A 15,472-nucleotide genomic window follows, 5' to 3' on the forward strand; every position below is an offset into this window, starting at 1 on the left:
AGGGTGCTCTTTCCAAGAGCCGGTGCAGACTCGATGGGCCAAATGGCCTCCTTCTGCACTGTACATTCTATGATAATCTATGATAAGACTTCATATCACCCGTCTCCAGTCTGACCTTTTCGCAAATGCCTGTTCTGTTTTATTTGGATTCAGCCATCTTACTTCTTTAGAGGGCAGCAGGGTGGCACAGTGGTTAGCACTGCTGCCTCACAGCGCTGAGGTCCCAGGTTCGATCCTGGCCCTAGGTCACTGTCTGTGTGGAGTTTGCACATTCTCCCCGTGTTTGTGTGGGTTTCGTCCCCACAACCCAAAGATATTCAGGGCAGGTGGATTGGCCACGCTAAATTGTTCCATAATTGGAAAAAATGAATTGGGTACGTTAAATTTATTTTTAAAATAACAAGCCCCAAAGTATTACACCCAGTATCTGTGCTGGCATCAGGAAATTCTCTTCCTTTCCACCATCTCTGTTGCAATATTTTTGAAAAAGGATTAATCGAAGCCGATTCCGTTCTACTTGCTTCAAAATTTGCAGTGGAAAAGCCGTGCCTCTTGGCATACCTAAGAAATGCACCACCTGCGCTTGGCTAACCAAATTACTAATCCCTAATGACTAACTTTTTGTCTCACTGCTTTGCTTGGGCCTGCTGGGCTGCATGGATCCCACAATTGTCACCCATCCCCCCTGTGTTGCAATCAATAAGTAGACAGGAGGAGCTGACCGCAGAGGAGCATGGGAAATTCAGCCAAGTCGGCAGCAAAATCCTTCTTACCTGACCTCCCAGCTGGCGTCTGACAGACACGGAGGCTCAGTCCAGGTATAACATCATCTTGTGTGACTCATTACCAGATGGGAGATTTACTGTTCAGGGTTGAAGCCAATACGCGATGCCTTGTGCCTCCCTGCAGGCCTGTCCCAAGCTTTCTGCCTTTGCGAACCAGATTTGCTTTCGGTTTATCGGAGGAGGTGTGATGGGGGTGAGGACAGATTGTAATTTGCAGTTCAAGGGCAGCCAAGTTGATTCTCCCGAGTGTCAAGTCGTTCTCTGTGCCTGACAGGAGTGCCAATTGAGCAAAGAGACGTAGGAAAGATATATTTATGTGACACCTTGCGCAGCCTCAACATCCTCTCCACAGGCAGTGAAGTAATTTTGAAGTGTGGTCACTGTTGTAATAGTGGGATTACAGCATTCAATTTACACGCAGTAAGCTCCCAAAAAGGCAGTGTAATAATGATCAGATAATTTGTTTTAATGATGTTAGTTGAGGGATGAACGTTGGCCAAGACACCAGGGAGAACCCCATGGAGGCAGGCAGGGCTTTGCTTTAACATGCCATCCCAAAGGCAGCCCCTCCAACAGCGCTGCACTCCCATCAGCACTGCATTGCGGATTTTGTGCTCCTTCTCTGAAACGAGACTCGCAGACCACCCCCTGACACCGAGCAGACTGCTAAACAGTATGACTGGAAGCAGCCCCATCTCTTGTGCGGAGGTGGACACAGTGGGAGGGGTGGCTGAAGGCGAGATAGGTTTAGGGAGGATGGGGAGCACATGCTTATGAGGGCCTGAAAAAAAAGAAATTTGGTCCTCCAAAAAAGCACTCAAGGTAAGATTATCCTGGAACGTTCCTTTCGTCATATTTTTCTAACATACTAACAATAACAACGCTTTACTAAAAGCAAAATACTGCAGATTAAATAAAAACAGAAAATGCTGGATTGTCTCTGCTCTGCGAAGGGAGAAAAACACAGTTAACGTTCCGAGTCCATTGACCCTTCCGCAGGACAATCCTTTAGTCTTCACTTGGCACCAGCCCTCTTGGTGCCTGCCTACTGTGCTCTGTCCATGCACCAAAGCACTAACTGCTCCGTCCTCTTACTGAAGTGAATGCCAGATAGATGCACCTTTTCAACAGCTTTCTGACAAGCAATATCGATTTGAGAATGAATCTTTGATGCTCACCTGAGAAAGTAGTCAATATTGCCTTGATGGCATTGTACTGTTTGCTCCACTCCCTGGCTTGAAATGTAACCACTGAGCCATTGCTAACACCAGAAGGATGTATACATTATATATTAGCATGTAGTACTAGCTTAGCATAAGATCATCCCTGCACTTAAATGAGCAAAGACCAGGAGCCAAGCACCAAATCTGCAGGGATTTGGCTTCCTTTTAAAAAAAATAATAATAATTTGTGTACCTGGGACAGGTACCCACTGCTCCACCGTGCTGCCCATAACTGGCTTCCTAGTTGATGCTGTAAACAAAGCAGGTAGCTGTTTTCCAAAAGTTAGCATTTTTGCCGTTGCCTTTCTGCCTCTATTAGATTGTAGCGACGAAATAAAACCATGACAGCAAAAAAAACAAAAACTGCCTCGAGGGCTACCATTGGCGCCCGTGGAGGAATTGAAGCTGCTTTCGGAGTATGTGACAGAGTGTGACTGCAATTTAGAATTTTAATGAGGGTTTATTTTAAACTGTGCATGTGCACATGTAGTTTCTCTAAAACTGTTAGAATTTTTAGAATTCCTCAATTTTCTGTCATTATAAAAGGGGTCGAGCTGGGTTGACGGGGGCCTTGCTTTTAGCAAGATTTCTCCCCTCCAATGGTGATCAGTACACCCCCTGTGCAAAAGCAAGCAATGTTGCCACAGCGAGAAACTTCAGATGTGCAAGATCTGCATTCAGAAGCCCAGTTCTTACTGTAGCTGGAGACAGCCACTCTGCTTAGCTTAGACATTGTTGGTCCTCGGGCAAATATTTTCTAATGTTCCTAAGGCAGTCCTGATGTGAATGGGGTCCCGTGTGAAGTGCATACATTTTTATGGCTCTACAATTGCGTTCCCTGGGAAGATGGGGAGAAAAGAGATGATGTAACTGTGTCCGTCAAATAATTTGCAGACGTGTTAACATTCTCACGGTTGGTAATGTGAGCCATGATCCGTACCTGTGTCAATTTCTCATCCTCGTCTGTCTTGAAAGGTGGTCAGCTCAACGAATGGGGAACTCAACGTCGATGACCCAACAGCAGCACACTCCAGTGCACCAATCGCAGCCCAGCCGGAGGTCGAGCTCTCGGAAGATCCCAAGTATGTGCCCTGTGATACATTGTGCACTCTTGTGCTGGGTGAATGCTCCACCTTACACTATTCATTACAGCTATCTTGCTGGCTCTTGCCCAGTCAGTGTAGACATGGTCAATTCTGGAGTATTCGGGGCAGCACAGTGGCGCAGTCGGTTAGCACTGCTGCCTCACGGCACCGAGGTCCCTGGTTCGATCCCGGCTCTGGGTCACTGTCCGTGTGGAGTTTGCACATTCTCCCTGTGTTTGTGTGGGTTTCGCCCCCACAACCCATAGATGTGCAGGGTAGGTGGATTGGCCACGCTAAATTGCCCCTTACGGGGGGAAAAAATGACTCTAAAATTTAAAAAAAAAAAATCTGGAGTATTTGACTAAGCGTTGCAGTGGAGTGAAGACACAGCAGCCCAAGTGGGTTTTCAAAGCAGGTTCAAGGTTTCTTTTGAGTTTAGCTTATGAAGTTTGAAATTCGAGAATGGGAATTTTAATTGGTCACTCTTCTAAAGTCAAGTTTTCCGATTCTCCATTCCCCTACTTCCTTACCTCCGCAATGACACCTGGTCATGAAGTAAACTAATGAAACAGCACTAAAAAGGGCAACTTTTCACTCGCTCCCTGGTAGAAATGCATCGATATGACTTTAACGATCAACAAACCAAAGCTGTGATCTTCCACTTGGGGCAATTCTTTTTTCCCCAATTAAGGGGCAATTTAGCGTGGCCAATCCACCTACCTTGCACACCTTTGGGTTGTGGGGATGAGTCCCATGCGCACACGGGGCGAATGTACAAACTCCACACGGACAGTGACCTGGGGCCAGTAATCGAACCTGGGACCTTGACGCCATGAGGCAGCCGTGCTAACCACTGCATCACCGTGCCGCCCCCCTCATTTGGACAGTTCCAACAAAGCAATGAGAGTGCTCATCTAATTTCTGCATTACTCTGCCATGCTCCAAAATGAAAGTTAGCATTTCGGAGCAATTATTGTACTCCTTATGTCACCCAATATCTCTGGGTGCCGTATTAAGTATCCCAGCCCCCCTGTGTTGTCTGAAATGGCAAGATTCTTTTGCATCTATTTCCCCAAGTTTATTATATATTCCAAGATGAATGGTGGCCACTTCCATAAAGCAACTGTGGGCATTCATCGGTGATGCTTTTTAATGATGGATTCTGAAAGTGTGGAGCATTAACCTTTATTGAAGTGTATCTGGCTGATTACTGCATGCACAGCAGACTGTAACTCACCCGGATGGAGCAGCGGTTTCCCATCCTTTTAACCCTTTCACTGTCTCATTTGGTTGCTGTTGGTGCTTTTCCCTATTGTGAGTTCTCAGTTGAATGCTTTCCAACTAGCGATAGACGCTTGTTCTGATTGGAGGCGCATTGATGGAAAAGGTTCCGAAAGACTTCCAACAGACTGAGCAGGTCTTCCCATGACAAACGGTTCCACCGCCCCTAGTGCAGAATCCGCAGTATTTATTGTTCGTCATTACAGAGAAAAGAGGCTCTCATCTTGGCCTACTTTTCATCGAGAATTTCTCACCTGTGGGCAGCACGGTAGCATTGTGGATAGCACAATTGCTTCACAGCTCCAGGGTCCCAGGTTCGATTCCGGCTTGGGTCACTGTCTGTGCGGAGTCTGCACGTCCTCCCCGTGCGTGCGTGGGTTTCCTCCGGGTGCTCCGGTTTCCTCCCACAGTCCAAAGATGTGCAGGTTAGGTGGATTGGCCATGCTAAATTGCCCTTAGTGTCCAAAATTGCCCTTAGTGTTGGGTGGGGTTACTGGGTTATGGGGATAGGGTGGAGGTGTTGACCTTGGGTAGGGTGCTCTTTCCAAGAGCTGGTGCAGACTCGATGGGCCGAATGGCCTCCTTCTGCACTGTAAAGTCTATGATAATCTACTTCTCCTACCAATCAAATGCAGCTGAAGGTTCAACACTGGAAAAAGGTCTCTTTTGCAAAATGGATACCTGTGTGGTGAAATAGCTGTATGCTGGTTGGGTCCTTTATTTTACAGTTGACTGAATTGCGGGTGAAAACAGAATTAAAAAGAGCGCTGTGGGAAACTGTGCGCTTTACCAACAGAAACTAAATGTAAATTCAACAAAGGTGGAGACTAAATCAAGTTGGTATCTGCAGTGATCTGGGTTTGGTTTGTTGCCGTTCGATCTGCATTTTTACCTGTTTATTACATTATTGCCTGCCATTGTGAATAGGCACAGGAGAGGGTAACGTTGTTGACCTGTAAATATTGGTGTGTGCCAGTGAAAGGGTTAATGATTCCTGCATTTCCATCATTTTCTCCCGATATGCTTTCATGCCAGCATAATTGGAACAACCTTGACCTCTACCTTGAAGGAGATTACATTGGCAACACTGCAGTTGACGTTTCCACTGCAGTTGTGCATTAACCGCCAACCCTGTCAGATCATGTTTTCTCTTTATTGTCTACATTTTAAGCTGCCTTGATCCAGGCCTCCCCGATACCCTCTTTCCAATTCCCCACAACCCATCCCGGACCCCAACTTGCACCTTGCTGACAGAGCCTGTGTTGGGTTCGACCAATAGACGTTGCATTGGTCCAGAACATTGCGCACTTAATTCACTGTATTTCGCACGCAGTTAGCAATAAAGGAAGAGAGGGAAAGACAGACAGTGGCAAAGCATACGAGAGGGTTACCATGGTAATGCCATTTTGTGCTTTGACGGGATTGGTCACCATTCTAAAACACCCATAGGTTCTTCGGGTGTATGATCAGTGCTTGGTAATCTCTGTCTAAAGGAACTGTAAGCCATTAAAACAACTCTTTAAAAAAAAAATATATCTTTGGAATTGAGTTGCTGCATCTTCCCTGTTGCGATGTGCCGCAGAAAGATCTTTTTTTTTTAACATGACTCTACAGGTTGGATCTAATGCATGCTGGGATAGACAAATTGCTTCTCTTTCTCGTTCAAACCAGCAGCCCTGGCAATACTTTTTACTTTTTAAAAAAAAAAAAATTTAGAGTACCCAATTCATTTTTCCAATTAAGGGGCAATTTAGCGTGGCCAATCCACCTACCCTGCACATCTTTGGGTTGTGGGGGGCGAAACCCACACAAACACGGGGAGAATGTGCAAACTCCACAGGGACAGTGACCCAGAGCCGGGATCGAACCTGGGACCTCAGCGCCGTGAGGCAGCAGTGCTACCACTGCGCCACCGTGCCCTGGCAATACTGAGGGAAGAGGAAGCACAATGCACATGCAGGGCCTTTGAACATCAAACCATTTGATGCAATAAAGTCCCTTTGAAGGCTGTATAAAGTTTACCGCTAAAAGCCTTTTTTGAATTTTTTTTTCTCCTCCATTTGTCCGCGGAAAATATAATTACCAGCTAATAGGGAACATTCAATTTATCATCCTGCAGAGAATAATGACTAATATAAGAAGGCACTGGAAAAAAAAAATCAAAGTCTGATTTTACTTTAGGCCTCCATTTAAATAGCTGCAGTGTTAAAGCATTTGAGCTAAACGCACCTGGAGAGTGACACATGTCGCAGATTGCAATTGTCTAATCAAAATGGCCTCTTGCCACGAATGTCAGTGCGATTTTCTTTTCTCTTCACGTAGCAGCTTGCCACTTGAACAGCTTCTATATTTTAATTGGCTGGTTTTCCATGTCCGGGGATTTTGCTCAGTTGGACCTTTTGTTTTTTTTTAATTGCTTCTCCTGTGCTCCTATTCCTTGTCTCGCTCTTTGCTTCCCTCATTCCATCCTGGTGAATTCACCCATGCTCTTCTCTGAAGCCCTCTCGTCGCACAGCTACTACGTTCTCCCTCTTCTCTCTTCTCTCCCTCTTCCCCCCCCCCCCCCCCCCCCCCCACCACCACCACCACCCATGTCAGCCATGTGCATGATGAGCTTGACGGTGGCGCTTTTTCCTTTGATTAATCTGTTGTCTTTTCTCTCTGAACTCTCTGTAGCTGCATCAAAGTGCTCAACATGTGGTGAGTCCCTCTCTTTAGTCAGGGAAAGAGGGAGTGGACCCAGCTAGAATGGCAAACCCCCCCCCAAAAAAAAAGTGACACGTGTGTCTCCTTGGAGGGGCTGTTGTGTGAACCAGTGATTGGCTTTTAGAGCAGGCCGCCATGGAAATATGAACAGGAGCTTAAATTTAAATTTGCGGTGCAAACGCTATTAGCGACAGAAGGCAAGTCTTTAGGCTTTAATGAAATAGCAAACATTTAGTCAGTTCGGAGTCGTCTTGACTTTGGAAACAAAGCAGTTTTCTTAGAGCCAGATGCGCATCTGCAAACAAGTTTTTGCAGATTCCCCTAATTCAGCTTCTGATCATACAATTGGAGATGGCTCCAAATGTGGCTCCTATTACAGGCACTTGAGGGGCATGTTCTGTTCAATCTCATAGCCACAAAGATGCTCTTTTGTGCTTTCAGACAGCACAGCAGTCCAATGTTACAGAGACTGCCCTCGGGCTCAGCTCCTGATACTGTACAAACTCTGATGGAATTTACTCCGTTCACTGCCTAATGCCATTGTTGCTCCTATGAATAATTCCACCTCAGAAACTACCCTCGATCAGAGACTCTGCAACGATGCCTGCTTGATATTTTGACTTGACTTCTCGGCAGTCACCTCCAGCAGTCCCAATGCATGGGTCAGTCTGCAGAAGGGGAAATGTTCTCTGCAGGACAGTGCGGTATTGATTTTCAGTCCTTCCCACCTACTTGTTGCTAAATTGCTTCTTTTAAGCATGCACACAGCCTTGCAGAAGATACTTAAAATTGTTCTGCTGATTCTCATGGTGGCACGGTGGTGCAGTTAACACTGCTGCCTCACAGCGCCAGGGACCCGTGTTCGATTCCGGCCTCGGGTGACTGTCTGTGTCGAGTCTGCACGTTCTCCCTGTGTCTGCGTGGGTTTCCTCCGGGTTCCTCCCACAGTCCAAAGATGTGCAGGTTAGGTGGATTGGCCATGATAAATTTTCCCTTAGTGTCCAAAGATGTGCAGGTTACTGGAGATGGGAGGGGGTGACCGGGGGGACGGGGGGGACCCGAGGTAGAGTTCTCTTTCGGAGGGTGCAGACTCGATGGGCCGAATGGCACTGAGCTGATTCTAGAATTCTATGAAAGCTGCCCCACTTGCTTTTCGTCATCAAGCAGTAAAATGGCAATTGAAGACAAAAAAATTGGGAAAGACTAGCAATGGTCTCCAAGCTTCAGTTAGTCAGCGTTTACTGAATATGGGCACAAGTGCGTAGGGATCCTGACCCACATTTCTTTGCAATATTAACATTTTATTGCCGTAGACAAAATTCTCTTTCAGCTGTTCCTACAAACTTAGAAGTAAAGCCTGTAATCACTAAACCAAGAAGCCATTAAACTATGACTCTCTAATTTTAGAAAGAACTTAGGCTTGACTTTGGCACGTGGATCATAGCAGTTCAATACTACCTATGTAATAATTCCGTGTTGGGGTGGAAGGCTGTCCTCTGCTCCCTTGTTAGGATGTAGATTTTATGTTTTTGTTCCTTAATTGTGTGACAATTTTTAGATCATCAGCAAATGAAGTGAAAGTCACTATAGTCCCCACGGGGTGTAGGCTGCTCTCTGCCTTTTTTTTGAGAGAGAGAGAGCTGACTGATGGTGATCTAACCTGAGGGTCACCCCACCTTGGGTGAGGGGTGAGCTTGAGAAGGCAGGGCCTTCAGCTTCATAACTTCAGCTGGTACCAGGAATTGAATCCGCGCTATTGGCGTCGCTCCGCACCACGAACCAGCCGTCCAGCCGACTGAGCTAACCGATCCGTCAGATCTTTAGCACTACAGCCATGAAAGCAAATATTTCACTCGCATAGATACACAGGAGCAGTGTGTTTCGTGGTGCTTTGTGCATGCGCACAATCAATGTGAGTGTACTTGTGTGCTGCCTGATCCATTTCCAGGCTTGAGTAACAAGTATGTAAGAGCAATGGTGTTCTTAGAGGATAAATAGCAGTAGATGGGACAATAGAAGCGTTCTGTATTTTTAACGGCAGCTTGAAACCCAGTGGGCGAAGGTGTTAAAGAGTACTGCTATGCTCTGTGTTGTGGAAGAGTGATGGCTGATAAAGTTCTTGACCTGAATGATGCCTAGATGATGTCTGCTGAATGGGAGAACATTGGGGAGGACAGAGTATGTCTTGAGTAATCCATGATGCTTCCTGGCAGCCAGCCAGAGAGGTTGTTCGCAGTGATCTGGGAGCAAGCCATCTAACCCCTCAGGAGCAGAGAGAGGGCAGGTTGGACTGAAGAGGCGATAGGAAAGAAAGGTTGCATCCATAGAAGAAAATCAAATCACAATGCAAGATGAAACAAATTGTTAAATGCAAAAAGGTACTTCATTCCTTCCAAACTTCACGTACTTTCTGGGCTATTTCATACTATAATTAGCCTCCTGAGAAATCACTTGCAAAATGTTCCCTTGCAAAACGCGAATCGAATGAAATTTTTGAATATCTGCCCAAACAAACTGTGAGGCTCCTCTGTTCCGGAACCATCGAGAGTTTGGTCCTCTAGACATGTATCGGCTCTTCTTTTTTTTTTTTAATTTTTAGAGTATCCAGTTAACTTTTTTTCCAATTAAGGGACAATTTAGCGTGGCCAATCCGCCTAACCTGCACATCTTTTGGGTTGTGGGGGCGAAACCCACGCAGACACGGGGAGAATGTGCAAACTCTACACGGACAGTGACCCAGAGCCAGAATTGAACCTGGGACCTCGGCGCCGGGTCTGTAACAGTTCTAAGGGGCTACTCAGTGATTCTACAATAGACTTCTCGCACACGTGAGCTGGTCGTCTTTCTCCACCATCCTGCTTCACCCCTTAGACTGTTTCTGCCTTGCCCCACCCCGGGTGGGTCCAACCTTCCTCTGGCTCGAAGCAATTCTGAATTCGCCCCAAATCTGCTTCTTTCTAACTGACTTCAACCCCCGACTGGCTGAACCAGACTCTTCATGGTCTTTGCTGCCTCTCTTTATTGTTAAGCTTGCAGCCTTGACTTGTATCCCCCACAATAGCCACTTAGGTCTACCACCTGCCTCTGCACCAACTCGGCACCTTTCCTGATGAAATTCTCTAATGCTTGCCAGTGTTAGCTGGTCTGATATTCCCATGCTGGCCTCCAATAAGCTTCATTGGCTCAAAACTCCCATGCCACACATTTCTGATAAGTTCTATTTGCCCATAACTCCCATTCTTGCTGACATTCACCTACCCAAAAGTATTACATGTTCTCCATTCCCCTTCGAAACATGACCAGCAACTGAGTGTTTTAATTTGAGACAGAGCCTCAAATCCCAGAATTTCTCTTGCCCCCCGTACACGGGGAGACAGTGGGGTAGTGGTATTGTCACTAGACAGGACAATGCTCTGTGGTCCTGGCTTTGAATTCCATCAGATGGCAGATGGTGAAATTTGAATTCAGTAAAAATCTGGAATTAAAAGTCTAATGATGAAATCGATTGTTGTAAAAGCCCACCTGGTTCACTAATGTCGTTCAATAATAATAATCACTTATTGTCACAAGTAGGCTTCAATGAAGCTACTGTGAAAAGCCCCTAGTCGTCATATTCCGGCGCCTGTTCGGGGAGGCTGGTACGGGAATTGAACCCGCGTTGCTGGCATTGTTCTGCTTTGCAAGCCAGCTGTTTAGCCCACTGTGCTAAACTAGCCCCATGGAAGGCAGTCCACCATCTTTGCCAGGCCTGACCTACATGTGACTCCAGACCCAGATGCGGTTGACTCTTAACCCCACCCCCTCCCACACTCAAATGGCTGAGCAAACCGCTCAGTTCAAGGGCAATTATAGAATCATAGAATTTGCAGTGCGGAAGGGGGCACGGGCAAATGCGTGAACAGAACTTGGTGCAAGTTAGGATAAGGGCAGAGTTTTGGATGACTTCGAAGTTTACGGATTTAGAATGGGGAAAGTCTGACCAGGAGTGTGTTGAGATATCAAATCGAGAGGTGGCAAAAGCATGGAACGAGTGTGTCAGCAGCAACTGAGCTCAGGCACTGTGGAGGAAATCACCAACAAGTTGCACAGTCAATGTGCAAATGTATGTTTGCTTTAATCAAACTAACTGTAAGCAGAACAGAGGATAACTAAGATAAGCTCTTGCCTGATTAAAAGTAGAGAGCTGGCAAAAATCAGAAACATTAGCACGGCATAAAGCGCTCAACTTCAAGCTAAAAAAACATTTCCACAGGCGAACGGTGTGGTCAAATATCGCAAAATAATGAATCCGCTCCATGCTGACTGACTCGGTTGAAAAGTAGCTGAACGTTGGAATGACACTAGGCGAAATGGTTGGAGGCAGTAATTAGCGGAACTCCACAGGAGAATATTCTGGGTCTATCCGGTTTTAGCTATTAACGCACAACATGGAGGAGGAACCCTCTATGAAATCTGATGACAAGCTATAATATAACAATTTTTATTATCACCAGTAGGCTTACATTCACACTGCAATGAAGTTACTGTGAAAAGCCCCTCGTCGCCACATTCCGGCGCCTATTCGGGTACAAAGAGATAGAATTCAGAATGTCCAATTCACCTAACAGCACGTCTTTCGGGACTTGTGCGAGGAAACCGGAGCACCCGGAGGAAACCCACGCAGACACGGAGAACGTGCAGACTCCGCAGACAGTGACCCAAGCCGGGAATCGAACCTGGGACCCTGGTGATGTCCACCAAACACATCCTCAGAATTATCCTCGTCTTCAAGGATAGTTTTGGTTACTTTGCCATCCAATGGTGGTGTGATTTGAAATGAAATGAAAATCGCTTATTGTCACAAGTAGGCTTCAAATGAAGTTACTGTGAAAAGCCCCTAGTCGCCACATTCCGGCGCCTGTTCGGGGAGGCTGGTACGGGAATTGAACCATGCTGCTGGCCTGCCTTGGTCTGCTTTAAAAGCCAGCTACTTGGCCCTGTGCTAAACCAGCCCCTTTTCTGGTGGTGTACTCCGTTTAACAATTGCCCACACGACTGAAAAATGTCTGGTAACTGTTCTGCCCCCTTATCTTCCCACGGATTCTCTAATTGTGGGTGAAGCTATAACTTTCATTCCTGCCAAATTATTCCCCAAAAGTTAGTCTACTCCATCCACTGGTAACTTGACCATTGTGACAACTACTAGACCTGATAAATCACACTCCCAATTTTACTTCATACAAGGGAACTAAGATGCAATCGCCACTTATCCCATTCACTAACATCTAACCAGGTCCAGTTAGAGCTACAGTTCCCTTTCAGATCCTCCTTATGAACCCTAGCAAGTGCCATGGGCTTTCCTTTTAACTTCCAACGTTCTGAATGAATGTGGTCCCACTTTATTGCGATGGTAACACCTCGGCCTTTGAGTCTCATGTCCATCCTCAGTACCACCCTTCCTGGTCTGAGGAGATCTCGGAGCAATCCCAGCTTACCATTCCTTACTTTGGCTATCTGCCTTCCTTTCACTCTCCCACTTCCTGTCCTTTTCAAAATTATGCGGGTGACGGAACAACGGTTTAAATTTATGGATCAGCTCATAATCATCAGCCATTATTGCTGCTCGTCTAGCGATTATAACCCTCTGGTCTTCAACATAGATTCTTATCACAGAAGGTAATGAATTCTTAAATTCTTCCAAGAGAATAATTTCTCTCAGAGCCTCAGGTAGCTCTTTAAAAGAAAAAGAACCACATTAATCTTTACTCTCTGCACTTGAATGTCTCCCTGTACCATAGTCTGTGCTCAGTTTTCTCATCCTCCCTTCCAATTCCTGCTCTCATCCAAGCAAGTTGCAAGAACTTCAAACCAGTTGGGTAAGTGCAAGGGTTGAGGATCCTCCATTGCTACTTTCTGGATCCCCGTACATGCCTTATTCATAGTCGCACCCTTCTGTCTCTGACCATATCTGAAATACCTCACCTAAGATGTGCACCTCCCTCCTGGGACCAAGTTTCCCCCTCTGCACCAAATTCTTAAATTAGCACTCGTACCTCGCCTCAGTCTTGCAGTAGCAAAACCTGACTACTTTTATAGGGGGCTGCACAAAGGTTGCAACTGCAAAATCAGCGTCCTGCGTCCTGCTAAAGTTATTAACGCCAATCGCCTTCAGTTGATTGACCAGTTGCAGTTACCGGCTAACTTGCCTCCTTAAGTAGCTCGAGTCTTAAAGTTCTAAGCCAGAGTCTGACCGCTAACTTAAATTATAGCTCGAGAGAAACTTAGCAGAGAGAGATTCCCACCTGCAGCAAATTGCCAGGCTGGTTCTTGCACCTCGTCGCACTTGGGACTTGTCACAATCAGTGCTCCCAGAAACCTCCCCACAGAACCGTCTTATCACCTCAGTTGCCATCCAAACCATGGAGGAAAGAGGCAGCAAAGGAAGATGGCAACCTGGCAGGTTTGTGAATCGTTGGCTTCACGACCTCTATGCAGGCAGTAGCTTCACTGTTATACAAAGCCTCAACCTGCCCAGTCGTAGATGACAATGGTAGTTGTCCTTCGAAGAGGACGATGAATGTGTAGACTCATCGATGATGAGCACAGAGGTGGTTATGGATTTCCAGTTTTGACGCACAAGAACTCTCATGTTGTGACCTGGACAGGTGCTGCTCCATGGCGTTGTTGGTGGGTAGCAATAAGACGGTGGTGTGGCGTCACCCTTCTGCACAGGTGGAGAGATGAGGCTTTCTGGTCTAACCCTCTGCAGGGTGACAGGAAACTGTAAAACCTCTGCAGACATGCAGTAGTTAAACATTCAGCAAATGCACAAAGCCTGAACAGAGGACCAGCGTTAAAGATGGACAAGTTGACTTCCGGTGACGGCGGGCGGGAGGCGGCCGCACAATGGAGGGCTCCTGTTCGGGAACGGCATTTTCGGGGCTTTAAGCCCGATCCCAGGGTCCACTGAGGGGGCAAAAGCAGGAAGAAACAGTGAAGGCACAGTGAAGAAAAATGTCGAGGGTAAGCAAAAAATCTTCCGTAAAGAAAGCAGCTGAAGGTCCGTCGGGGAGTGGAAAGGTCACCGCGGGGTCACCAAGGAAAATGGAGGCTGGAGCCACAGGGGAGGCCACATTGCTTACGGCTGAAGAAATAACTACGGTGATGGCTGCGGAATTCGAAAGGCAGTTTACAAGATACATGGAGACAATGAGGAAGGAGATGAAAGAGGTTTTGAGTGTGCTGGTGGAGGAGGCGATTTCCCCGGTGATGACGGAGGTGGCGAGCGCAGTGGCGGAGGTGCGGGAGCAAGGGGAGGCGCTGAAGGAAGTGGAGGAAACGTTATTGCAGCACGGTGATCAACTTGCCTCGATGGGGAAAGAGATGCGGAAGGTGATGGACATTAACAAGGATCTGCGAGGAAAAATGGAAGACCTGGAAAACAGATCCAGGTGACAGAATTTGAGGCTTGTGGGGCTGCCCGAAGGAGTTGAAGGACCAAGGCCGATTGAGTATTTTGCCGCGATGCTGGCGAAACTATTGGGGGAGGGGGAGGATCCCTCCCAATATGAACTGGATCGGGCTCATCGGTCGTGGAGGCCTGTACCAAAGGCGAGTGAGCCGCCAAGGGCAGTGACTCTGTGCTTCCGTAGGTACAGTGTGAAGGAGAAGGTCCTGAGCTGGGCCAAGCAGAAGCGGGTGGTGCAGTGGGCTGGAGCTGGTATACGTGTATACCAGGACTTTACGGTGGAGCTGGCAAGGAGGCGGGCTGCCTTCAACCGGGTGAAGAGGGCACTGTACATTTGCAAGGTGCAGTGTGGCATTGTATATCCAGCGAAGCTGAGGGTGACTTACAAGCTCGGACTTTTATTTTGGAACGGCGGAAGCAGCGGAGGAGTTTGCGAAGGCAGAAGGACTGTGGCAGAACTGACAAATTGAGAAATGGCCATGTGCCGATGTAACCTCATGACTGTATTTTCTTTTTTGTTTCACTGTGTGCAGGTGTATGGGCTAAAGGAGCCAATGTTGTATATATTTGGACAAGGGAAGTGATGGGACTTTCACTCGAAATGAGTGGTCTTTGGGGTGTAGGTGGATATGCGGGGTGTGTGTGCTAAAAGGGGATTTTTGGGCTTTCCTAGGGCCGGGCAAGGGGGAAAGGGCCCCCGGCGGGGGCCTCCACGCTGGCAGGTTTAATCCGGCCAGTGAACGGGAGTGAGGTGGGGGAGAGGCTGCGGCCATCGGAGCCTGGCAGGACAGGGTCCGAGTGGTCTCGCCGGGGTGGAAAGTTGGGGGGAAGGAACAGAGGTTGGGGGGGGGGGGGAGGAGTTTTACAAGAGGCAGTGGACGGGAGGAGTTGGAGACTGGGGCGGGGGGGCGGGATGGTGGGTGTACAACTCTTGGGTATCATATA

General features: G+C 47.3%; 1 protein-coding gene across 8 annotated transcripts in view; it reads left to right on the forward strand.

Moving 5' to 3' along the window:
• The window catches only part of LOC140404474 (casein kinase I-like), a 291,996-nt gene that overhangs the window by 258,716 nt on the left and 17,808 nt on the right, over positions 1-15,472 (forward strand). For 7 of the 8 annotated variants that reach the window (XM_072493070.1, XM_072493065.1, XM_072493069.1 and 4 more), the window contains 2 exons: positions 708-818; positions 2,984-3,090. In XM_072493070.1, the coding sequence (XP_072349171.1) occupies positions 708-818; positions 2,984-3,090 (218 nt within the window). The remainder of the gene's footprint in view (positions 1-707; positions 819-2,983; positions 3,091-15,472) is intronic. The other variant, XM_072493073.1, reaches the window with a different exon arrangement.

The sequence above is a fragment of the Scyliorhinus torazame genome, chromosome 30 (assembly GCF_047496885.1).
Source record: "Scyliorhinus torazame isolate Kashiwa2021f chromosome 30, sScyTor2.1, whole genome shotgun sequence".
Classification (NCBI taxonomy): domain Eukaryota; kingdom Metazoa; phylum Chordata; class Chondrichthyes; order Carcharhiniformes; family Scyliorhinidae; genus Scyliorhinus; species Scyliorhinus torazame.